This window comes from Spea bombifrons, chromosome 4 (genome assembly GCF_027358695.1).
Source record: "Spea bombifrons isolate aSpeBom1 chromosome 4, aSpeBom1.2.pri, whole genome shotgun sequence".
NCBI lineage: Eukaryota > Metazoa > Chordata > Amphibia > Anura > Pelobatidae > Spea > Spea bombifrons.
In genome coordinates this window covers 65,305,978-65,332,018 of record NC_071090.1, presented here as the reverse complement: position 1 = coordinate 65,332,018, position 26,041 = coordinate 65,305,978, and the positions used below count along the sequence as shown (strand labels likewise).

The window sequence follows — 26,041 nt, the reverse complement described above, 5'->3', positions numbered from 1 at the left end:
TATATATATATATATATATATATATATATATATATATATATAATTTATTTATATAAAAATATGTATAATTATTTTTTATTGTTTTATGTAGCGCCATCAAATTCCGTGGCACTGTACAATGGGTACAGGACATACGTAGTATATAACTTAGAATTTGACAGGTGAAGAGTGTGTGTGTATATATATATATATATATATATATATATATATATATATATATATATATATATATATATACACACACACACTACACAATATAAACGTAGCCCGCAATACTGCATGGCTGTACTTGCCGAAGATTGTAAGGTGTAGAGATAAAGTTGGTTGCCGACTAATACTTTCTCATGTGGTCCTCCTATCACTAAGTTGTCAGCCAGAAGTTTTTGCGTTCCAACGTGGTTATTCTAGCCGGAAGTTCCATCGACTTCCCGAGAAATCTGGGTACAGAGGCAAGTGAGACTCCTTCCGGTGTAAACAGGAAGCTGCGTGCCCTGGCTGCTTTGCGTTACTGGTGGTAATGAAGACGGTGACCGTTCGTTAGCTGGAGAGATGGATATTCTAAAAGCCGAGATTGCGAGGAAGAGGAAGCAGCTAGAGGAGAAGCAGCTGGTTGGGGTGAGCTCGCGTTCATTTTTTCCCCTCATAGTCAACATTTATTTGTAGGTTTCCCGCGACTTTTAGCTCCAGAGCTATATACTTTGTGAAATCAGGAAACATAATTCTGCACTATGGTGGCTTAGCATGTTTTAAAGTTCAGACCTCGTTACGTCATAACATAACTCATGTTCCATTATAGTGTAGTACTTAGCTACAATCATAGTGCTTTTCCCATGAATTATGTTTGAATTCAGAAAAATTAAGGGACACTCTCAGCTTCCAGCATTACATCACCCCATGTATCTCACTGTAAGATCTCCTGAAAATGAAAAATACAGTCATATATACAGTAGATTACTCATGATAAAAACCTGATTATAATTTACGGTGTGGAGATCCCAAATGGGAAAACAGGAGCACCAATGCAAAACTTCATGTAACACACATATACCGTATTTGCTCGATTATAAGACGACCCTGATTATAAGACGACCCCCCAAATCTTAATATTAATTTAGGAAAAAAAGAAAAAGCCTGAATATAAGACGACCATATAGGAAAAAAGTTTTACCAGTAAATGTTAATTCATTTAAACACTTTTTTAATAAAAGGTATGCTTGAGAAAAATATTTTGGTTTTATTTCCTTCTATTTTCCAACCTGCCCCCCAGTTATGCACATCTGCCCCAGAAGTGCCTTATACCCCCTATATGCCACTGTGCCCCATGATATGCCTTTTAACCCTCTAAATGCCACAGTGCCCCATGATATGCCTTTTAACCCTAAATGCCACTGTGCCCCATGATATGCCTTTTAACCCTATATGCCTTTTAACCCTATCTGGCACTTAGAGGGTTAAAAGGCATATTATGGGGAAGAGTGGCATATAGGGAGGTTTAAGGCATTTCAGGAGGCAGAGTGGCATTAAAGGGGTTAAAAGGCATTTCAAAGAGCACTCTGCCTCCAGAAATGCCTTACACCCCCCATTTAACACTCCCCCTCTCTCCTCCAAACTTACCGGTGCTTCTGAGTTGGGGGGGCCGCATAACACAGGAGGGTCCAGGTCCACTGCATCTGAGCCCCAGGTGCTTAGTCCGGGCAGCATGTAGAGCTCCACGCGAATCGCGTAGAGCTCTACACGCTGCCCGGACTAAGCACCGGGGACTCAGAAGCACCGGTAAGTTGGAGGGGGCATAACACAGGAGGATGCAGGTCCCCTGCATCCTCCTGTGTTATGCGCCCCCCCCCCCCTCCAGCTTACCGGTGCTTCTGAGTCCCCAGTGCTTAGTCCGGGCAGCGTGTAGAGCTCTACGCGATTGTATCGTGTAGAGCTCTACACGCAGCCCGGACTAAGCACCGGGGACTCAGATGCACCGGTAAGTTGGGTCGGGGGTTAACACAGGAGGATCCAGGTCCCCTGCATCTGGGTCCCCAGTGCTTAGTCCGGGAAGCGTATAGAGCTTCGTGTTGTATCGTGTAGAGCTCTACACGCTGCCCGGACTAAGCACCGGGGACTCAGAAGCACCGGTAAGTTGGAGGGGGCATAACACAGGAGGATGCAGGTCCCCTGCATCCTCCTGTGTTATGCGCCCCCCCCCCCTCCAGCTTACCGGTGCTTCTGAGTCCCCAGTGCTTAGTCCGGGCAGCGTGTAGAGCTCTACGCGATTGTATCGTGTAGAGCTCTACACGCAGCCCGGACTAAGCACCGGGGACTCAGAAGCACCGGTAAGTGGGGGGGGGAGGGGGTTAACACAGGAGGATCCAGGTCCTCTGCATCGCTGCGGGGGATCTGGATCTTAGTCTCATAATCAGACCTATTTGATTATAAGACGAGGGGTATTTTTCAGAGCATTTGGAAAAAACCTCGTCTTATAATCGAGCAAATACGGTATATATATATATAAAACCAAAAAAACATCTGAAGCATTGTTGAAGACCGTGAGTGCTGGCTTCACTACTTTTAGATTATATGTATATATATGTATATGTATATATACTGCATAGAGTCAAAACACAGTAGGAGTTACACATTACAGTCACCCTCTAGCTAGTCAGTTTTTTACCAAAGTGATATCTAACAGCAGCTAATACTATGTGTGTAATAATTAATACAGCTAATTTTTGTTTTGAGTGAAGCATTAAATATTGCAGGACTCGGAAGCCAGGTGCTTGTCATGGTGAGTCTACTAAGGGAGTAGTTGGCCCCTTAACGGGCGAACTGGTATTCTTTTGGCTAAGACCCTCTCCTACCCCAAATCTGCGCCGTCATTTCAAGCGATGGTTACTCCTGCTCCAAAAAATCTGCTGCTGTACTGGTCTGCGGAAACCTCTAGTGAATGTCGGCGCATTCCAGAGACGCGTTACTCGGTGTCACTGACACTATATATGTTTTTATACTTATTTTTAATGTATACACGAATGTGCGCTATATTTACAGAATGCAAGAAGCTTTCTGTTTGTGAGTGATAACAAAGAATCCCAAACGTTGAACTTAATATAGCTTTTGCAAATTGACTGTTAGTGTTAAATTTAAATATACATGGCCAGCCAATGGATGCACCATAAGCCCCAAGGGTGGACCTTTGTCATGTATAGTGAGCTCTTTGAAATGGAACCACAGCTCTCCTGTTAGTAAATAAACCTCAAATATATTAACCTTTTTGATTTTTATATTTACAATGCAAAACAAATTATTATAGGTTTGGCAAAAATAATTGTCTGTGCCTGTGAATTATCTTGATCAGTGCATCTTTTTTCTGTTTCAGGAAAGTAAGAAATATTTTAAGCGCAGTGAGCTTGCTGAAAAAGAGAAGGAAGCGTATTTTGAACGATGTGGCTACAAGGTATTGTCATCTGCCCGGTTCCTGGTTCATAATGATTTCACTTTCATGCATACTCAGCTAATCATTTCTCTTTGTTCATTAGCCTGTTAATGTGAAGCCAGAAGGAAAGGTATGACTTTCTAGTGAGCTAGAAATGCATGATTACATTTGCACATTTTCAAAATGCTTTTGATATCTACCCTTTTCCTTGATTGAGCAAATCATTTTGAAATGATTTACTACTTAAGGCATCAAGCATGGAATGGCTCAATGTGTTTGGTGGCATAAACTTGGACACTGGATCTACTGCGTACATGGTTTACACGTGTCCACAAACAAATCCTACTATTTGAAGTGACCTTTTTGTGATGCCTTATATCATTGTTGTCTAAGTAGACACTTACTATCCCTGTGGCAATAACTGTGCTATAACATAATTTGAGTTATGGTGTCTGACTCTGCCAGTCTAAACATCAAAATCCTATGTGGCCCTCAACATTAAAAAGCTGGTGCTTTGGTTTGTACTTGGCTTGACTAGTCTTCTTTTTCTATTGAATATAATATTTGTTTTAAATGCAGCAAGTAACATGATAACCATCAGAATCACAACAATTAAAACATACAAAACAAATATGTAATTTTACACAGAGCGCTCAAATTTGATGTAAAAATACAGTAAAGTGTGAATGAAAATAGCAACCTTTGTGCATTTTGGATATTTTTATATATTGAATAAATTGCCTTTTTGTAATTGTAATTTTGTTGAACTAATGGAGATCCAGTGCTTCCAAGTGCTTTGCATTTTGCTACATTGAATTTTATAATGCTAACTTGTTGCCTTGAGATAAAGTGACTTTGCTGCCTATTTGCTTTGATTTCTTGGTAAAATGTTGCACCACGCTTCTCCCACCTGACTTGATTTTACTGACTTCTGAACCCCTGGAAAATCAGTTTTACATTTCACAAGTTTTACATTTTCATCAACAAATCAATGTCCATTTTTATAATCCTTGGGGTCTTGGAATTTGACTGTATTTTCTTTTCTTTCTTTCTTTCTTTCTATATTTGTATTCATTATCAAAGTACACATGCAGCCAAACTGGAATGTCCTATGCAGAGTCTAAAATGCATTATTTTCCAAAAATGTTATTTTGAAGTCATCTAAACCTAAGAAAACACCTTGCATCAAAATTGCATTTGTCATTACCCTTGAACATGGTGTAATGAGCATGTCCTGTTATTGAAATAAAATGGCCATGACTTGCATTTTCTATGTAAATTACCATTGCGAGACACACTGGTTTCTCCTTTGGTATAAGAAATGAAAGCAATTTGCTTTTCCTGCAACCAGGATGCAAACAAAAACATCAATTTATATTGCACATTATACAATATGCATGTGGTAAAAACATACTTGAAAACCTTAATGACTAATTCAAAATCTACACACAAATGGTTTTCATGTAATAAGTTTCTTGCTTAAAGGTTCTCTTTGACGTAGACATTTCTTTCTTAATTTTACTAGATTCTTGTATTATGGTATTCCTTTTTTTTAATAGCATACAGTTCAGCCGTATGTTCTTGTTGAATGCATTTCATCAGTGCGTTTGATTCTGGCTATCTTCACTGCTCAGCCTGCATGTCTCTAACATCACAGAGGGTGCAATACCTTTAAGGTTCTCTAGTTTAAAGGGACCTTGTGTGATGGGTGGAAACACCTCACACCCTCACAGGTACCACACAAAATACTCAATCAGTTACGTCTATCACGCATTATAACTAACTCCCCCCATCACTGTGTATTAGGATCTGTAAAGCTTTGCTTTTTCACATGCATAAGCATGACGTGACAAGTGGGAGTTACTGTAAGCAGTTAGATTGCTATGATATAATACATAGGGGAGGGTTTTGGTTTTATATCTCAATAAATTTTTAAGAGACAAGGAACATTCATGAGGGACAGTCATGATGTTTCTTTTACTTTCTACATGATTCAGACCGTATCTTGGGTTCATTTAATAGCCCCTTAGGTGGAATTACTCCTTTTTAGTAGGATGCTCTATATGCTGTCTGAGGGGCCCCTTTTCATATTAACCCCATGAAGATGCATGGAGGGATCCCCTCCTATGCATTTGCCCTTTCCTTCTTCCAGCTTGGCCAAACACATCTTCTGCTGCCTGTGCCCACCTGGTGTACTCCATTGCTACCTTCCTGAGGGATCCGGTGGGATTAACCAGCATTATTCTCGTGGTGGAAGTGATGGCATTCTTCCACGCTGGATTCTGGATCCATTCACTAGCCACTCGTATCTCTCAATGTTATAACGCATTGGGTGATGTACACATGATCAGTAGTTGCTGGAAAAGTGCATGGAAGCTCTTTCACTTGCTGTCTTCATTATATTTAGGTCTTATGTGAAGGTGATTTAAAAATGACCGGGAAGAACCTGCATTATTTAAGAATGTCTTCTAATGTCCAGCTTGCAGTAAATCAGTGTGCACAGTGCTTAGGGCATGGCATGAGACGCCAAGTCAATTGTGGGCACTTCTTGCGCTTGCAGAGTATTTCATGTGAAATGGATAAGGGAGACCCCGTTGCTACTAGTGTGCTTTATTCAGCTGCAGGATCATAGTGTGGTACTTGCCATCCTATTTTCCTACTAACACATGGCTCAGCTCTGTCTGTGAAATCCAAATCGTTTAATAGCATCTTTCTTTTTCAAATACATCATTGTGAGCCCAAAAAGCATAAACCTCATTCTAAGCAGTAGTTTTATAGTTTGATCTTCTTTATCTGCCTACTAGCCCAATATCTCCTGCCCTTGATGTTAGGTATTCTTTGTCATTCGTTAAACTTTAGTAGTATGAATAGGACACTAGCATGTTAGCAGTTCTTCCGACATGGGTGAGAAACCTTTTTAGAGTCTTAACCTCCTGCGCTTGTAATAGGCCCTAACGTTTTTGTCTTTGGCAACCTAGTTTCAGAAACAAGAAGAGGAGGAGAAGCCTTCATCTTCAAGCAACCCAGTGCTGGAGCTGGAGCTTGCAGAAGAGAAGCTTCCTATGACGCTTTCAAGACAAGAGGTGAGGTTTTGTTACTGTAATAAAATTCATATGTATTTTATTTCCCCACTGCACGGGGTGGAAGTTCATGTTGCAGTTTGTTTTTTATTTTTAATTCTGCAGGTTTTCACTCTCTCCCAGGAGTGATTTTCTAAAGTGTTCCAATTTAGCTCTTCCACACCTCAGAACCTGTTTGTAGACATGGTAATGTTACGATGTTAGCCATTTAATTGCAAGATTTTGCAACTAGAGCTAGAATTCTCATTGGATTGGATGAACATGAATATTTGCGGGTTTTTCACAAGGATGCACTTATGCAAGAAGGACTGCAAGCTGCGGGAACTAATGACAGCCTTTTGTGATAGGCGTTCATCTTTAATAGCAGAGCCACAATCGATGGGCATTCATGTCTTAGCACTTGTCTTATTTTATTGGCTCTCTACAGATTTTCTCTGCGCTAAATTCAGATGATAGGGTGGGCGGCAGGGCTAAATATATTTGGCTTGACCTATGGTTTATGGATGTTTGATATTTGATCTTGCACCTTTTGCAAATGTGGTCCAGACAAACATTATAAAGTGTTGCCATATGCAATTAGGGCCCGCCTCTGCAAACCAATGTATGCATTTGCATTGATTATGGTTCTTTTGTGGAGCTAGTAGCAGCTTTCCAAGAATAACACAGTGGTTAATATGTCAGCTCGGCGAGTCCACTGTGACTCTGGAAAAAGGCTGCTCCATTTTTAATAAGTTGCAGGATTTCACAAAACCAGAGTATAAATCAGCACCACATAAGAAATGTAAGAGTGCGCTTGAAGTTAAGGGTTATTGGCTCCTTTTGTAACATAACTTCAAACTGTTAATGGGGCAGAACTATAATGGCAGCGAGGAATGAAATGGCTACGAAAGCAAGAATTTTCCATCCACAAAAAAAAGCCATTTAAAATAAAATTATTAAATTTCAGCGCTTACGAAACCAAATTCGATAAGTGTTTTACCGACCTTTTTCGCAAAGTACCGTCTACTCCCAGACAGCTTTTTATAAGCAGCCTCAACTTTTTAACAGTTTTGCTCCCAGCATTAATACATTGGATTTTTGCCCGGTTGGTTCTAGTAGGTTTGCGCAATGTTAAGTTAACAGGATATTTTCTTTTAATATTTTTATAAGATAAAAAAAGATCAGGGATACATTTTTAACCCCTTAATGACAAAGCCCGTACATGTACGGGCTCAAAATGCATTGTTTTCAATGGGTTTAGGGACCGCCCATTGTCCTTAAGGGGTTAAACAGTTGATCCTTAACAAACTGTTTTTATTGATCAATTGCATTCGATCATTACTAGGTTATGTTGAACAATGGCTCTATAAAATGCACAGTAACTTGCTGACCCAAAACATGATTTTTGTTTTCTGTGCATATTGTCACCTAGCTTATATACAAATATATTATCCTTCCTTAATATATAAAATAATATATAACACTCCCTTTGGATGTTTTTAGCTTTTTAGGTTATATTTATTTATTTATTTTAAATTCTTTTTCTATAGGTGATACGGAGGCTGAGAGAGAGGGGCGAACCCATCAGACTGTTTGGAGAAACGGATTATGACTCATTTCAGCGCTTGAGAAAAATTGAAATTCTTGCTCCTGAAGTCAACAAGGTATTTGGAACTAATACCCAATGCAGTGAAGGCACGAACGGGAGGAACTATTCTGATATTCGCTGCGTTCATCTGTTTTTGAATTAGCCCTTGAAAATCTTGCTTAACAGTTACAAAGTAAACATTTGTAAGCATTGTTTACTTGGGCTGCAAGTTTCAACAGCTACATTTAGAAGTGTATATACCGTATTTGCTCGATATATGATAAATGCTCTGAAAAATACCCCTCGTCTTCTAATCGGGGTCGTCTTCTAATCAGACCTCAAATAGAGGTCTGATTATGAGACTAAGATCCAGATCCCCCGCACCGCTGCAGGGGACCTGGATCTTCCTGCCCCCCCCATTTAACACCCCCCCCCCATTTAACACCCCCCCCCATTTAACACTCCCCCCCCCATTTAACACTCCCCCCCCCATTTAACACTCCCCCCCCACCCCACACACACTTACTGGTGCTTCCTGCTGTATTTCCGGGGCAGCGGGTTGACGTCTACGCGATCCGCGTAGACAACGTCTGCTGCAGCCGGAAGGAGGTGTGGCTAGCAGCGGGGGTTGTCTGCGCCCGTCGCGCAGACCTTACCCGACTGTCAGAGATCGGTGCCGCACCGGTGCGCGGAACTCTGATCTCTGACAGCCGGGAAAGGTATGCGCGACGGACGCAGACAAACCCCCGCTGCCAACTCCACCTCCTTCCGGCTGCAGCGTCAACCCGCTGCCCCGGCAATACAGCAGGAAATTGGAAGCACGTGTGTGTGTGTTAAATGGGGGAAAAGGGCATTTCTGGAATGCCTTATACCCCTATATGCAACTCTGGCACTTAGGGAGTTAAAAGGCATATTATGGGGCAGAGTGGCATATAGGGAGGTATAAGGCATTTCAGGAGGCAGAGTGGCGTTAAGGGGGCATTTAATAGAGCACTCTGCCTCCTGAAATGCCTTATACCTCCCTATATGCCACTCTGCCCCATAATATGCCTTTTAACCCCCTAAATGCCAGAGTGGCATATAGGGGTATAAGGCATTTCTGGAGGCAGAGTGCTCTATACAATGCATTTTAACTCCCTTAATGCCACTCTGCCTCCTGGAATGCCTTATACCTCCCTATATGCCACTCTGCCCCATAATATGCATTTTAACCCCCTAAATGCCAGAATGGGATATAGGGGTATAAGGCATTTCTGGAGGCAGAGTGGCACATAGGGGGTCAAAAGGCATACCATGGGGCACAGTGGCATATAGAGGGTTAAAAGGCATATCATGGGCCACAGTGCCATATTGGTGTGGCAAGTCTGGGGGCAGATGTGCGTAACTGGGGGACAGGTTGGAAAATACAAGGAAATAAAAACAAAAAAAATATTTTTCTCAATCATAGCTTTTATTAAAAAAAAATAGTTTACATGAATTAACATTTACTGGTAAAACTTTTTTCCTTTAGGGTCGTCTTATATTCAGGCTTTTTCTTTTTTCCCCAAGTTAATATTCAGATTTTGGGGGGTCGTCTTATAATCGAGCAAATACGGTGTGTGTGTGTGTGTGTGTGTGTGTATATATTCAAAATAATTTAAATTTGTATAAAATAGATCATAATATATTTAAAATACCAAGCCAAACCATCTTCTGAAAGAATATTTATTGGATTGATTGGGCTTTCATACTGAAAAAGTGGCCATCAATCTGCCTTGCAATACACTTCCTGCTTACATTACGCTTGACCTAATTAAATGTGCCGTGTTTAATATGTTTTATTTCTTAGGGCTTAAGAAATGACTTAAAGGCAGCCCTTGATAAAATTGATCAACAATATCTTAACGAAATCGTGGGTGGCCAGGAACCAGCAGACGAGGATGCGCAAAATGACCTTAAGGTCCATGAAGAAAACACCACGATTGAGGAGCTAGAGGTGTGTAGACATACAATGGACTATGGTGTGCTAAGGGAAGAAACCTGGGTCTGGTACCTTGAACAGCAATTAATATTTCTACCCAATCTGGCTGGTACCAGTAAAGCCCAGTTCTGTAATGTTAATGTGGCATTCACATATTGTAAATACCAGATGGTTTAGATCTGATGTAGACCATCACTACTTCAAATCTTCAGAGCCCCCAACGTTCAGAGGATTGATGGTGTATGTCAGACAGCAGTCTTGACCTCTCTTGTAGGCAAAGAAAAGTTTAATTGTGGTTCTGCTGGGAAAACATGGAAGAACTTTTTTTTTTCCGTTGGATATCTTTCTCTTTTCTGTTCGTGATTGTGCTGGTTTTACTAGGTTCTGCAATGTTTGAAGTTACTGATACGTAATGGTTGCAGAGCATGGTACACGGCTTTACCGGATTCCTTGAAAAGTTCCAATTTTTGAGTTTTGGTGACAAAATTAAAGGTGTATGATTTTTCTTATTTTGTGTAGTCCCCCAAGAGCAAATTTGCATGCATAATCCCCTTTTTTAAAAGATTGAGCTTAAGGTGAAGGGTTTAAACCAATTTTGGAGGGAGTTGATTTTTCACTAGAAAATGCAGACATCTGGAAAGTGGGATTTGAATGGAGTCCAGAATGGCTGGAACAGGTGCTTAAACGAAATAGCTCTGTAACCACATCATGTGATGTTGAACCGGTCTCTGTTACTAATTTTACTTTGTAACTGTTCCTTCATAGCATAGAAACCGTGATTTTCATTTTTATGCGCTTTAATTTGACATTTGATTCATTACACATTCATTCTGTATGTCTAACTAAACTGAGTTTTAATTGAGTATATAATCCAAATATATATATATATATATATATATATATATATACATAGATGTATATAATGTGTGTGTCTGTGAAATAACTGCATGTAACTTATGTAAAAGGGCTTCAATTCATTTTCTTTTTACTGAACTGATCTGATTTCTATTGCAGGCTTTGGGAGAGTGCCTGGGACAAGGGGATGATAATAAGGACATGGATATTATAAACAAAGTTCTAAAGGTAATACTAATTTATTGTTTTTCTACGATATTAGAGGAAAATTTATCAAGTTCTCTGTGAGGTTTTTCCACCCATCATACCTTTTCATGCAAGGTTACATCTTTGTTACTGCGGGGAGTTAAAACATGAGTTGTTTTGCTCTCATGTACCCCCCAGCAGTGTGGGTTTTCAGTATCTACCCCCAGGAGCCCAGTGATTCTTTTGTTCTCATAAGTGGAAATGTCTGGAACTCTGACATACCCCTGTAACTCGTTACCATTGACTACCAGTCATCCCTTGCTGACCGCTGTATTGGAAACACTTTCTGAACTACCGTATTGGCTCGAATATAGGCCGCACTTTTTCCCCCCACTTTAAGTCTTTAACACCTTGACTGCTAACGACGGCATGGTGCCGTCGCTAGCAGTCCCAGTCAGGTGCTAACGACGGCACCATGCTGTCGCTAGCACTCTCCTACCTTGATGGGGGTCCACCACCTACCCCGGCGATCTGCCCCTCATTCTGAAGGGCATCACTGGGACCACCCGATCCGGCCGGTGACGTCGCGCGTAATGACGCGATGACGTCACCGCGCAACTTTATTGAAAACTGACAATCGTCAGTTTTCACAGTATGGGGGCATGCTGCTTAGATGCCTGTATCTCAGGCATCTGAGCAGCTAAAGACCCCCAACATATACCGTTGGAAAGGTAATCGCCTCACCTTTCCAACGGTATAATGCTTGTAAAAAAAGAATAAAAAATATGTTAAAAAAATAAAAATGTACAAAAAAAGTAAAAAAAATGATTTGGGGGTCTCTAAAGGCAGATAAATAAAGATCAAAATTGCCTAGAGACCCCCAAATTAAATTATCTAAACATAAACTGGTTTAACTTTAAAAAAAAAAAAAAGTTTAAGTATTCTAGCTAAATGATCACTGTGGTAGCCAATGTTACCACAGTGATCATACAGCTATAAAAAGTCACATTCCCTTTTTAAAAATGGCGATACTAAATTTTAACCCCGTGATCCCTTTGATCATGGGGTTAAATTTAGCCAGTGGTAGAGGAAGGCAATTTTTGAAATCCAGATGAACTGCAAAAATCAGCCGTATAGCCTGTAGTACGTAAGTTAACCATATCATCCCTGGAGCCCCTTGCATTTTTACTGCAAAACTTATTTTTGCTGTAAAAGTGATTTTTTTCTCCCTTTACGATCATCTCTTTGGGATTGTAAGGGGAAAGAATGGTTTGTGTGCTTCTGCGAGTGAATGTATGGAAAGTATGGTGTGTGCTTCTGCGAGTGAATGGAGAGGGTTGAAGCCTTGACGTGGCATTACTGCTCACGTAAGAAGTTAAATTATGGCACAAAAAGTACATATTTTCAAAAACTACACCCCTCGGCGCATCAAATGAGGGGCTGCGTGTGTTTCTAGGACAAACCTGGAGTGCGCAAGACACAAATGAACATGTCGCTATGGTTAGAAAAAACATATTTTCTAGCCAAAGCGACATATTCCATCATTATCTGTGAACTTAACTTTTGTCCTAGAAATACATGTAACCCCTCATTTGAAGCTCCAAGGGGTGTAGTTTCTTGAAATGTGTACTTTATGTACCCTAATTTAACTTCCCAGATGTCTAGACCACCTTAACTTCAGATATGGCAGATTGGAGAATCTTGTTAAAAAATTGTCTTAAAACATTTAGGGGTGATGGCTGCATTTAGACAGCTCTAGACAGCTGGGAAGTTAAATTATGGTACATAAAGTATATATTTTCAGAAACTACACCCCTTGGCGCATCAAATGAGGGGCTGCATGTGTTTCTAGGACAAACCTGGAGTGCACAAGACATAAATGAACTTGTCGCTTTTAATTTAATTTTTATTTTATTTTTAGAAGTGTGATATTCACTTATTTGTTGTGCATGTCAGATTTGTGATACAAATACAAATAAGACCTCATTTGCTGCGGCTGGGGGTGTAGTTTCTAAAAATATATAGTTTTGTTGGCATATTTTAACATCCCGGGCAGCTAGAGCTGTTTAATTGACGCAGCCATGCATTAAATTTAAAGATGAATTTTGTGATAGTCTAATAAATTTAACTTTTAGCAATAAAATATTAGAAAAACACAGTCTACTGTTCTCAATGTCTGTTTATTTTAGACCGGTTACCTACTACAAATATTTAGCAACACAGGTTTTGATATTAGAGTTTAGAAAAATAACATTACAAACTAGTTTTTATTGAGTTGGAAGTGAAAAATTACACTTTTTTCCCATTTTTGGTTGTATTTTGCAAACCTAATGAGACATACACATATAAAAATGGTATATTTGGAATCTGCTGGGTGTGCTGAAAAAAACAATATATGGTTTGTATAGTTTATTCCCAAGAAATTTACTTGAAACACGTTTAAACGTGAGATGCACCAAAATGCCGAAAACTAGCTTAGCACCAGGGTGTGAAATGGCTTAGCAGCCAAGGGGTTAAAGTGGGGGTGCGGCCTATATTCCGCCTGACGCCCGGGGCATGCAGTCCCGGGCGCCGGGCAGGCAGCGGGGTTAGGATACAGATCCCCCGCAGCTGTGCAGGGGACCTGCATCCTACTCCCCAATACGCTCAGACAGCCTCCCGTGCCAGCACTTCCCACGGGGGGGGAGGGGGGGGTCGCCGGCACGGGAGGTTGTCTAAGCGCACGATGCATTTTACCTCTGCCCCCCCCCCCGGACTTACCGGAGCAGACTCCCGGGTGTCTTGCGGGGCCGGCGGGGGACCAATACGCGTATACAACTTCCGCTCTGTAGACTAGCTAAAGGATGGGGGTATGTAATAAGAAAAAGCTTCTTTGTGAATAATGTAATGCCAAATTGTTGCAGGTGTTTGGGGCGCCTGTTATAAGCTTCAAAGGCTTCTTGGTTTTTTTTTTGTGTCGTAATATTTTGCCAGAAAAAAAAGCCAAGGCTCTTAGCAAGTTTAGCGTCTGCATTTCCTCGTCCTCCGCACATCAGTAATTACCTGGCTGCTCCGTGTTTAGCTTGGCCTATGATTGGGCATTTGCCGGCCTTGGCTCACCTGGCCTTGACACACATTCACAAGTGCTGCATATCCAGTATTAACTGCATATGGTAAAATAAATGCACTTTGATGAAGTATAATATAAAAGCGTTTGCTTACCAGTGGAATAAGCTTGTAATGCCTTAAATACAAAGGTTATAAAATAAGACCTACTTTCTCTTTTTTAACATTGATATTGTGCGTTAACTGTAGAAAAAGTACTTTCATTTATTCCAAGCCTTCCACGTGTTATTACAGTAAAATATGTATACTTACTGTAGCTTGTGAGATGATTGCATTTTCATATGGATCCTGTAGCGTTCAAGATTTTCTTCCCCCTTTACCAGTGTTTATCATGTCTTTGTATAAAAAGCCATCTGTATTATATATTTATATATAATATAGCATAGGTGGAGATCAGTTTTTTGAATGTTGTGTCATGAAGCCTTGTAATATGACTAGATAGCTTCCTCTCCAGCAAAGGTTGTGGCTCATAATAAGACACGGGTTGAGAAATTTGGTTTGGATATAGGAGCCAGCCTTTTTTTTTTTTTTTTTTTTTTTCTTCCCCGATCATGTTTTTATTTTCCCGGCGCCTTGCCGTACACTAACATACATTTACACACACTTACACCTTACAGTAACACACACTAACATCTTGTGCTCACAAACACTACCACCTTACAGTAACACACATGCTAACATTCTACGCTCATGTACACACATTCTAACACCATACACTAATACACAAACTAAAACTATATGCTGACATACACACATCATAATGCCATGCTGTAATAGAAACACCATAAACACTAGCACCACACTTTTATATACATGTGCGTGCACACACACACACACACACACACACACACACACACACTGACTCTAGCTCTATACATACACTGTAGTATACACTCACATACTCTACCCCCCCTCTCAGCTCGTGGAGGCCAGCCATGCCGCTGCCTATCTTCTGCCATTGTGTATCCACCACTCTGCTTTCCTGTAAGTGTGCAATGCGGCAATGACCGTGCATTCATGATGGCAACCCTCAACCCTGCAAAACCCCAGTAAGTAGTGCCAGTATGTAGTTTCTAGTCTTCATGGCGACTTGGCGCCTGGGGTTTGTGGAGCCCTGTAATAAGATGTCATTGATAAAAACAAATGCTATACGTGTGTATTTTTTATGTTAGCTTTGTTGCCAGTCTGAATGTCCATGGGAATACAGCCTTTCCTGCTTGTATGTAGACTTAAAGGGCAACAACGTCATGTTCCCTAATGCCTCATAGGCAGAATATTACAAGAATTATGATTTAATATTGTCAATTAGTGTAACAAAGATTCCCATTGTTTACGCCTAATAAATGTTGCCTTCATGCATACAGGTCTGAGTTAATTTACCGCAGATAGAATATGTTCCCCACATGCTGCAATAAAAAGCTTCTGAGCTAAAAGCTAATAATCTTTTTAATGTACCGTATTTGCTCGATTATAAGACGACCCCTCAAAATTTAAATATTAATTTAGGGAAAAATAGAGCCTGAAAACAAGACTACCCTATAGGAAAAAATGTTTTACTGGTAAATATCAATTTAATATTAATTTACATGTAAACTATTTTTTTCAGATTTAATAAAAACAATTATTGAGAAAAATGCATTTCTTGTTTTGATTTCCTTTTTATTTGCCAACCTGCTCTATTAGAGCCACATGTATAGAACCCCTTATGCATCTGCAAGTTCTAGCAAATGATTATTTAATGGGGTCCCAGCTACTGAATGCGTTACAGTGCATATGATGACCAGAGCGTCTCTTTTAGTCTAAAATGTGTACAAAATGTTGTATCTTCTTTAGGCTGTTAGTGTAGCACATTGCCAGGTTGGCTTTCCTTGTTCATTGTTGAAGCAGGGTCTCCGTCTGATCCGCTATCTGTTTTATGTGGATTTTTCCATGAACCCGGTGGTTTTCTTTAGTTCCTTCTAGGTGTCTGGGCCAAGGACCTTAACGCAAGGGAAGATTACGTGAAACGCAGCGTGCATGGAAAGCTAGCAAGCGCCACTCAGAAGCAAACAGAATCGTATCTGAAACCATTGTTCCGGAAGTTGCGGAAAAAGGTAGATGCCTCTGGGCTATGGTTTGTGAATATGTTCATCATTAACAATGACCTTGAACAACCAACCTTACCACTATCCCATTGTTCAGCCCTCTGGCATATGCTGCCACGTTATATATTAACAATGGGGATGCCTACAAATGGATAAGTGCCTTTGAAGGTGCTGTCCCACTAAGTATGCTGAACGGTAAGTAGCATTAGACATAGTTTCTAGTAATGTTCAATATTTAGGGTAAATCAATATTTATTGAGATTTTCGAAGGAATCAGGGGTACAGAAAGGAAAAATCAGGGGAAGGGAAAGGAAAACAAGGGAACACAGGCAGCAATACAATATGCCAGAGGTTACAGTAGGTAGCATACATGCGCACAATAACCCAAGACGCCCACAAGTGTGGGAAATACGTTTGAGACATACCAAAAAAGCATATACATGCGGGCGCGACCCATACAGGCGGCAGGTAATATCAATACAGTAAGGGAGAAGTCCCAAACCCATACCCAGACCGCACAGCCCTGGGGCAGACCACTCAGAATGGTACGGCATATAATGTACAAAAAGTAGGATATACGGTTGCAAAAATGGGGCATAACCGGGAGGTGCGTGGTTCCCAGAAGGAGGGGGGGAGGGAAAAGAGGGAGGAGGGGGAAGGGAAAAGAGAGAGGATGGGTAGGGAAAAGAGGGAGAGAGAGAAAGAGGAAAAAAAAAAAAAAGGGGCCCAGTAAGGAGCTGGTGAGTTCACACGGGGGGAGTGTCAAATAAGGAGTTTACCGGGAGTCAGAAAGGAGCCGCATCCAATAGAACCAAGTGCGCAGGTGTTTATCTACCGCATCCGAGGCGGAGCACATCAGCTCATCGAGGATTCGCATCCTCTCAACACGCTGAAACCACTCCCGTATCGTAGGGGGGGGCAGAATCTCCCCAGTGCAAGGGGATCAGGGCCTTCGCTGCAGTCACCAAGTGGCGGATCACAGAGGCTTTATACCAAGAAATCGGGTAGGACATGTGATGAAGGAGCAAAAACTCCGGGGTAAAAGGAATCGTGTCGTCCGATAGGGTTTGCAAGTATGAGTGCACAGTCGTCCAGAAAGGGCGTAGGACAGGGCAGTCCCACCAGAGGTGGAGGATGGAACAAGGCGAAAAGCCACACCGCCAACATGCGTCCGACATAGCAGGACTGTAGCGTGCAGTAGAAGCAGGAGATCGATACCACTGAGCAAGCAGTTTGTAGCACATTTCCTGGTCCCTATTACTGATGGAGCAGCGGTGCGTAAGAATACACATCTTCTCCCACTGACCTTCCGAGAAGACAACGTGCAAAGACGACTCCCACCTGCCCATAAAGGGGGGAGGAGTGGGATGCAAGACCGTCAGGAGGAGACCGTAGAGAAGGGATACACCATGTCCCGGGAGCGAGGCGGTAATGCAGAGACGCTCAAACGTGGTAAGGTCCCTGAGGACATGATGGGGCCGACTCAAGGACCGAAAAAAGTGAAGAAGCTGTGAATAACGGAACCGGGCTAAGAGGGTCGGAGGACCAGGGGCCACCAGGTCCCCCAAAGGCGCAAGACCAGTACGAGACAGATAGGCACGTATACCAGAGCCCCGTGCCGCAATGGCCGCGGGAAAAAGGTCAACACCCATTCCAGGCGGGAAATCCGGATTATCCCGCACTGGGGTGAGCGGCGAAGGGATGGTAGACAGCGTAGTGCCTCGCAGCAAGGAGTGCCAGACACGAAGCGTCGCCCTGAGAAACGGATGACGTGAAGCCCGTCCGTTAGCCGTGTTTAGCGCCAGCCAGGGTAGGGACCGGGCGGGGAAGCCCAAAAGAGCACCCTCCACTCCAATCCACAACTTCTGAGGCGGGTGATGTACCCACTCCAAGACTCGAAGGAGGTGGCAGGCTCTATAGTAAGTGCGAGGGCAGGGGAGCGCGAGGCCCCCTCTCGACTTGGGGAGGATCAACGTACTAAAGCGAACGCGAGTAATGTTCAATATTTAGACCATTCACAGAAATATCCATGATCAACCGGCAGGTGTGGGCTGTGTTCTCTAAACTAGGCGTTTGCAGGAGAGTTGAACATTTAAACTTTCTTAGTGCCCTTCTTTGTGAAGGACCAACACTTCTGAGCTCTTGCAAAAAGGGCTGTTATTGATAGGCATAATACATTAAACAAATTCCCTGCGTATGTATGCATTAAGCCGGGCTATTGTGTATGCAGGAGACGTTCTCAGACACTGGCCCTTTAATATGCAGAGTTAAATCTGCAAAATGTCAGTTTAGTGGATCCACACCTTTGCTTCCCAGACTATTACTCAGACAAAGCCTCCAGCACTGACGCGGGCTTCCTGTACATGGAGTTATGTGTATTTACCATCTATACCAATTCTTTGCCAAAAAAACTTCCTATTATACCAAGTCATCAGATCCAACCCACAAATCACCTATGAACGCTGTACAGGTATTGTTTGGGATTTACAGATCTGCACATAACAGGTTAACCGACGTACGTGAACTTAAAGATCATTTGCGGTTTGCAAGCATCATCGGTTCCAGGATATGCTATTCAACAGCCGCAGGAATTTTGTTAATTTGGATGTAAAATTAAGTGCTTCAGACAAACCAATGAATAGTTACCGGTGCTTTCCTCCCAAACTGGAAGTGACTTTTTTATTATTATATTTGCCTCAAGTGTGACTGTGTGAAAAGTCTTTCTGGCAGTGTGTTTTATTTGATGTGTTAATTTACTTATTTTTTGGCAGATAGCAGATATGTAGCTTGTGCTTTGAATGCAAAAATAATCACATGTGAAAACTTTAAATTCAATGAGTACGGGTATATTGAACAAAAATCCATGAGCCATATCATTTAATAAAAATGTTTAGTTCGTATTGTTTGGCGTAGTGCTTTGAAGAACATTTCACGCACACAATTATGTTGGTGCAGCATGGTGACCCCAAACTTTTGAATGGTAGTTTTTTTTTGTTAACAAAGCACTTCTTACAGCCCATATGTTCCATTGCTATGCCAAAACAAGCCTTTTTTATGTGCTTCTGCCATCATTGAGAACTGCAAATATTACATTTTTTAACACTGTTTTTGTTTCTAGAATCTTCCGGCTGACATCAAAGAGTCCATAACCGATATTATTAAGTTCATGCTGCAAAGAGAATACGTGAAGGTGAGCCACGTGCTTTTGGCAGTCCCTGTGGGCGTAACTGCCGAGTGATTGGATTAAGATGGCTCTAAAAATCTCGCTATGTTTCTGGCCGTTACATTATGGGAACTTTTTTCCACAATTGTTTGAAGTGCCTTTGATTCTGTTTGAATCCCGCCGTGTTTGGATGCCCTGCACTTAATCGTCTAATCGACCCCCAATAGAAAAGATTGCTGATTACAACCAACTCAAGAAAAAGCAGAGCAGTCTTTGTTGATTTTGGCCCAGATTGAGTTTAATTTTCGGTGTCATATGAGCCGGAACGCTATTTAATAAAAACCAATATAAACAAACCCGTTTTTCTGCATATTCTGACCATGTGCCTCCTGTTGGAAGTGCCGTTATTCTCCATCACTGGCGTCTAGAGGAAAAAGAACAATGCTTGTGCTAGTCTATAGTTCTGGATACATCCCTCGACATCGTTCTTTCCTAAACATTCTTCCTCTTGAGTTTATTCGCTTAAAGGGGATGCGCTTTGGTATCACTGATTTCACTTTACATGATGAGAGACTGACCCAGTGAACTTCTGTTCCACGAATAGCTTGGATTACCCCATATAAAGCCGGGGGTAGCTCAGACATTCTTGCAAAGATCTTGGCTAGTAAAGGCTGTTTGTGATATAAAGTTAAGTCTTCTAGATGAAAGCTCCCTTTCCCTTTAGTGAATTATCTCCAGAGGGTGGGATTGATGTGATGGTTCTGCTTCAGGTAATATAACCTTGTTGACCAAACTATAAATTCCATTCACAATTATAAAATCCGCCGTTGGCCAGAACCTAGTTCCAGCCGCGTTCAGGTTGTTTTGTTTTCATATAGATTTCATTTATTTCTCCCGGCTGTTGATGATTTGTGTTAGAGAATCAAACCCCATTTTTACTGGATTATTTGGCTGTCCCACGCTTTGTGTATCCCACAGGTTTTTGGATCCTCTTTCCATTTTGCATGCGTGTATTGCCAAGGAAATGCTTTTACAATCTAATGGGGATAATAAAGATTATAAGGGTTATTTAGGGTTGACATTTTTCGCATCGCCTCCATAAAGGACTTTATTTGAGCGTCTCCAATTTTACTGTGTTTAGCATCCACAATTACATCTGAGCCATCCCCATAAGCACTGGGATATGGAAGGACAAACCAGTTTCATTAGTGGTTATTAGCCTTAACAGAAACGGTGCCAGTGGTGTGAGCAAGTCTTTTAAAGGGTTAAGCGTACATTTTGATGAGTTTGTGTGACCTTTAAAATGCTTCAGGTCGCATCCTGCAAACCGGCCTTTGACGTTACTGTGTCACATTAGTCACATTATGTGTGTGTATATTTACGTGACAGGGATAATACATTTTTAATAGTGGAGAGCTATAGACAGCTATGAAGGTCATGATTGATCTACACTACTATGACCATTTTGCAAGACAACAGCCCTGCCCCATGCATGTATAATATGCACAGTATATGTTGCAGAGCTTAGCTGGTCCTGAGTAAATACGTGGCTCTCCGCTGTATGGCTTACCAGCTGTATCAGTTTGATTTGAAAGACATTCCCCTCTCTATTGAAGCGAGATCATCTATTTATACGGTGTGTGCGTGTGTAACATACTGATTTTTGTTTCTTGAAATTGTTTGTCTAGGCTAATGATGCCTATCTACAGATGGCGATAGGTAATGCCCCATGGCCCATTGGTGTTACTATGGTTGGTATCCATGCCCGTACAGGTCGTGAGAAGATTTTTTCCAAGCATGTGGCTCATGTGCTTAATGACGAAACCCAGCGAAAATACATTCAGGTAACTAAGAAAAACAGTAATGCATGATACCGTCTAATCATATGTCATCTTGGCCTTTTTGATCCCCATGTAGCAAGTCATTATGGATGTTTGAGAAGTATAAGTGTGTGTGTGTATGTTTAATATAAGGGAAGCTGTACACATATGTCAGGGCTCGACAAATCCCAGGTGCCAGGTCGCCATGGCGACAGAGAATTTTGTCCTGGCGCCTAGGTGTTTGTCAGCCTGTTACAGGAGTCTGGGCAGACAGCACAGCCACTCCGAGCCCGCCCCCAAGCCTGAGATCACTCCCACGGAGTGATCCTGTAGGCTGAAAACGCGGTTGCCACAGGCAGCTTCAGCAAAGGGGGTTGAGTGTTGATTGGGTCCCCACACAAGTGTGGGGACCTGACACAACATCCCCCTGCTGCCTGATCGCTCCATGAGAGCGAAAGTGCCGCGGCATTTTAGGGGTTAATTCCCGTTTTTGTACGAGGCTCTGCTGCTGGTGGTTTGCCTGGAAGCTTCCAGGCAGACCAGCAACAGCAAAAACGAGCCCCCACAAGCCGTGTGATGACTCCTGTAGGCATGGAAGCCTACAGCAGTCATCAGAGACTCCCCCTGCAATGGCTGGTCTATAGACCAGCAATTGCGTCCCAGCTGCCAGAGGCAGCTTCAGGGACAGGGGGAGAGGGTTCTTCGGCCTCCCCTGCTGCCTGATTGCTCCATGAGAGCGACAGTGCAGCGTTAACCCCTTCAATGCCACAATTGTGTATGACACATTCGTGGCATTGCAGGGGTTAACATTTGGCTTGTGGGGACTAAATATCAGTCAATGCTGTGCTTCAATGGAACATCAGTATTGAAAGAGTTTAAAAAAAAAAAATAATAATAATTATAATCAAAAAAAAAAAAAAAAAAACAGCACTGATCTGAAAGTCCAGGGTGCTTCCAGGTCAAATGCTGTGAGTTTAGTAAGTGGGCTGATGATGATCAGATCACTCCTGACCAACTGTTGGTTTTAAAAAAAATCCTGGCTCCTAACTTTTTTTAGCTGGCGCCTAGATTCACAACAAATTTGTCAAGCCCTGGCATATAGGAAACAAACAAGTAGATCATTTCTTCTGTACTGCGCTATCACTATGTATAGATAAAAATGGATCTGCTTTTAAATCATTCTTATTACTTGTGATTTTTCTTTTTTATAATGCTTATGATTAATTATTTTCACATTTTTAAAACCTAGTATATTGATATAGTGTTTGTAAATGATAAAGCTGTTAAAATCTTGCTTCTCTGTTTGAAGTAATTACATAAATGTGGCCAGTTTAATGTATGTCCAACATCTGATGAGCTATACCTTCACATATCCGAAGTGCACCTTTTTGCATGCCGCAAATATTTTTTTGTGGAGAAAACTCATTTAAATATGTGTCATAAATGCCATAGTTGTGAGTATCGTAAATGGCATTCTTGCTTTGTCCCATGACGCGTCGTAATTCCATTATACCCATGGAGTGATGCGTATGCTGGAGTTATATGTGCCAAGAATCCTTATAATAGCACAGAAGACCGCTTTTTCATTCTACATGCAATAATTAAAATGTGTGAGTAAAGTAATAACTCTTTATAATGCCCATATTCCTCAGCATCAGGCAACTAGATCAAAACTACATCATATTTTAATTATAAAGTCATCGCTAGTAAACTAGGTTGTAATAATTTGTAATGGTAGAGTAGTGATGTCATAAGTGGAATGTTCACAACGGCTTATTCTAGCTCTAAATCTGATTTTATTGTTTTTTTTTATCGTTGCCCCTGTATTCCGTGTGCACAGATCTCTGCTTGGGTTTCATATACAAATACAGCGACACAGTTTATTCAATAAATGTTAACGGTTTGAGAGCAAATACTTGTGTCTTGGGTTTTTTGAGAAAAGTAGTTTTTGATTTCTTTCCCAGTAGGGTCATCTTATATTCAGACCTTTTCTTTGTTTTGGTTCAATTAGATCCAAAGTTTGGGGACTCGTCTTATATTCGCTCAAATACAGTAAATATGTAGTACAATAATATGCTGTGATTTGTGTATGTATATGTATGTATATATATCTCTATATATATCTCTATATATATCTCTATATATATCTCTATATATATCTCTATATATATCTCTATATACCGTATTTGCTCGATTATAAGACGAGGTTTTTTTCAGAGCAAATGCTCTGAAAAATACCCCTCGTCTTCTAATCGGGGTCATCTTCTAATCAGACCTCAAATAGAGGTCTGATTAGGAGACTAAGATCCAGATCCCCCGCACCGCTGCAGGGGACCTGGATCCTCCTGTCGTCGCCCCCCCCACACACACACACACTTACCGGTGCTTCCGGAGGTGAAGTTGGCAGCGGGGGTTTGTATGCGTCCGTCGCAAATACCTTCCCCGACTGTCAGAGATCATTGTTCCAGAGTTCCTGATCTCTGACAGCCGGGGAAGGTATTTGCGACGGACGCATACAAACCCCCGCTGCCAACTCCACCTCCTTCCGGCTGCCGCGGAATGAGACGTCAACCCGCTGCCCCGGCAATACACCAGGAAATTGGAAGCACCGGTAAGTAAGTGTGTGTGTGTGTGTGTGTGTGTGTGTGTGTGTGTGTGTGTGTGTAGGGCATTTCTGGAATGCCTTACACCCCTATATGCCACTCTGGCACTTAGGGGGTTAAAAGGCATATTATGGGGCAGAGTGGCATATAGGGAGGTATAAGGCATTTCAGGAGGCAGAGTGGCGTTAAGGGGGCATTTAATAGTGCACTCTGCCTCCTGAAATGCCTTATACCTCCCTATATGCCACTCTGCCCCATAATATGCCTTTTAACCCCCTAAATGCCAGAGTGGCATATAGGGGTATAAGGCATTTCTGGAGGCAGAGTGCTCTATACAATGCCTTTTAACTCCCTTAATGCCACTCTGCCTCCTGGAATGCCTTATACCTCCCTATATGCCACTCTGCCCCATAATATGCATTTTAACCCCCTAAATGCCAGAATGGGATATAGGGGTATAAGGCATTTCTGGAGGCAGAGTGGCACATAGGGGGTCAAAAGGCATACCATGGGGCACAGTGGCATATAGAGGGTTAAAAGGCATATCATGGGCCACAGTGCCATATTGGTGTGGCAAGCCTGGGGGCAGATGTGCGTAACTGGGGGACAGGTTGGAAAATACAATAGAAAATATAAAAGAAATAAAAACAAAAAAAAAATATTTTTCTCAATCATAGCTTTTATTAAAAAAAATAGTTTACATGAATTAACATTTACTGGTAAAACTTTTTTCCTTTAGGGTCGTCTTATATTCAGGCTTTTTCTTTTTTTCCTAAGTTAATATTCAGATTTTGGGGGGTCGTCTTATAATCAGGGTCGTCTTATAATCGAGCAAATACGGTATATATCTCTATATATATCTCTATATATATCTTGATATAAGACGAGACCAAGGCCTAATAAGGTGTGAGGTTTTTGCAGACTAGATGCGGACTGTTTTAGACAGTACCTGGGTGAGCTTTAATACAGGTATGCTCCGTGGACAGCTATCGGTTTAAATGATTAGTAAGTAAATAAATAAGTAAACACGTAAATAACAATCAGTGTGATGTGTGTGTGTGTGTGTGTATATAATACTTCATAAATCCTAGTTTCTTTGTTAAGAAGAAAGCATTATTATTTGTATGCGTTATATGGAACGTAAGGAATATTTCCCAGGCATGCACAAGGCTGCTGAAGTGAACTTTTATTTACACGTCTCTTAGCTGCCAGAATGGGGCTGCTCAATGAACGACCTTCCCATACAATAAAAATATTGGAAGGAGCGAAAAAGCATTAGGTCTGTCAAAAGTCATCTACTTCAGAAATGATCAACCTGCGCTAATCGCCGGACCAGATTTCCAGTACTTTTAACCTGTTACATTTCTGTTTTCATTCTCCTCCTCTAGGGACTGAAGAGATTAATGACTATTTGTCAGAAGCATTTTTCAACAGATCCTTCAAAGTGTGTGGAGTACAACGCGTTGTGAGAGAGCTTTTCGGCACGGCTTCTTTTCTGATACCATGTACATATTGCACCCCACAAGACTTCTTACAACTCCTGCCAAATAATATTGGGATGGACACCACAGCCAACACCCAAACAAGTCATGTTCCAGTGTTTCTGTTTTATAGAAATACTTGCTGCTTCAAAGCCTCTAATAATGACTCAAGATCACATATGTGTTTATTGTGTGACCGTATATAAATACTCTCCGAGAATTTCTTTTATGCCGAATGTGAATGTCAAACAAAGTACGTGTGAAATAAATGGTTTTCTATCTTCCCCACCTTCTGAGCGTTCAGTCTGCTGACTTCTCACTTTCTTTGAGTGCAAATTCACTTGAACATGTAGATTGTATATGTGGCATATCAGACATCTAATCTGTACAGATGTTCCTCCACCAACAGTCAGTTAGCCAAAAAATGACGTTGTAGTTACAGGTTTTGTGTTTTGCTGACCGCCAAAAACAAATTAATCAAGTACACCCTACAACCAAGTATTCATCCCTCTTGGTGTTACACAGCGTCTGTAAATAAATGCTGTGACTGGCGTGTTTGAAGGGTTCAAGGATATCCTTGGTCACAGTTGTATCAGATTTATTAACTGATTCTTTTTCTTGATTTTGTCTGCACTGGTGTTGTAGGATGAACCTGCTTGCTATAGTGAGAAGACCTCTTTTCAAACAGAATATTGGTATCACGACCCATCAAAATAATG

At 41.4% G+C, this 26,041-nt stretch overlaps 1 protein-coding gene across 2 annotated transcripts; it reads left to right on the top strand.

Annotated features, from left to right (window-relative positions):
- The first annotated feature begins 449 nt into the window (after positions 1 to 449).
- PRPF18 (pre-mRNA processing factor 18) lies at positions 450 to 25,610 on the top strand. Of its 2 annotated transcripts, XM_053461962.1 has the most exons (11): positions 450 to 615; positions 3,362 to 3,439; positions 3,522 to 3,548; positions 6,397 to 6,501; positions 8,028 to 8,141; positions 9,894 to 10,040; positions 11,040 to 11,108; positions 16,124 to 16,264; positions 19,374 to 19,445; positions 21,107 to 21,262; positions 25,230 to 25,610. In XM_053461962.1, exons 1-11 carry the CDS (start codon positions 550 to 552, stop codon positions 25,308 to 25,310), a joined length of 1,056 nt encoding a protein of 351 aa, XP_053317937.1. In that variant the 5' UTR covers positions 450 to 549; the 3' UTR covers positions 25,311 to 25,610. The 2 variants fall into 2 exon arrangements, with proteins under 2 accessions (XP_053317937.1, XP_053317938.1); XM_053461963.1 differs by lacking the exon at positions 3,522 to 3,548 and having other exon boundaries at positions 451 to 615.
- Positions 25,611 to 26,041: the final 431 nt, after the last annotated feature.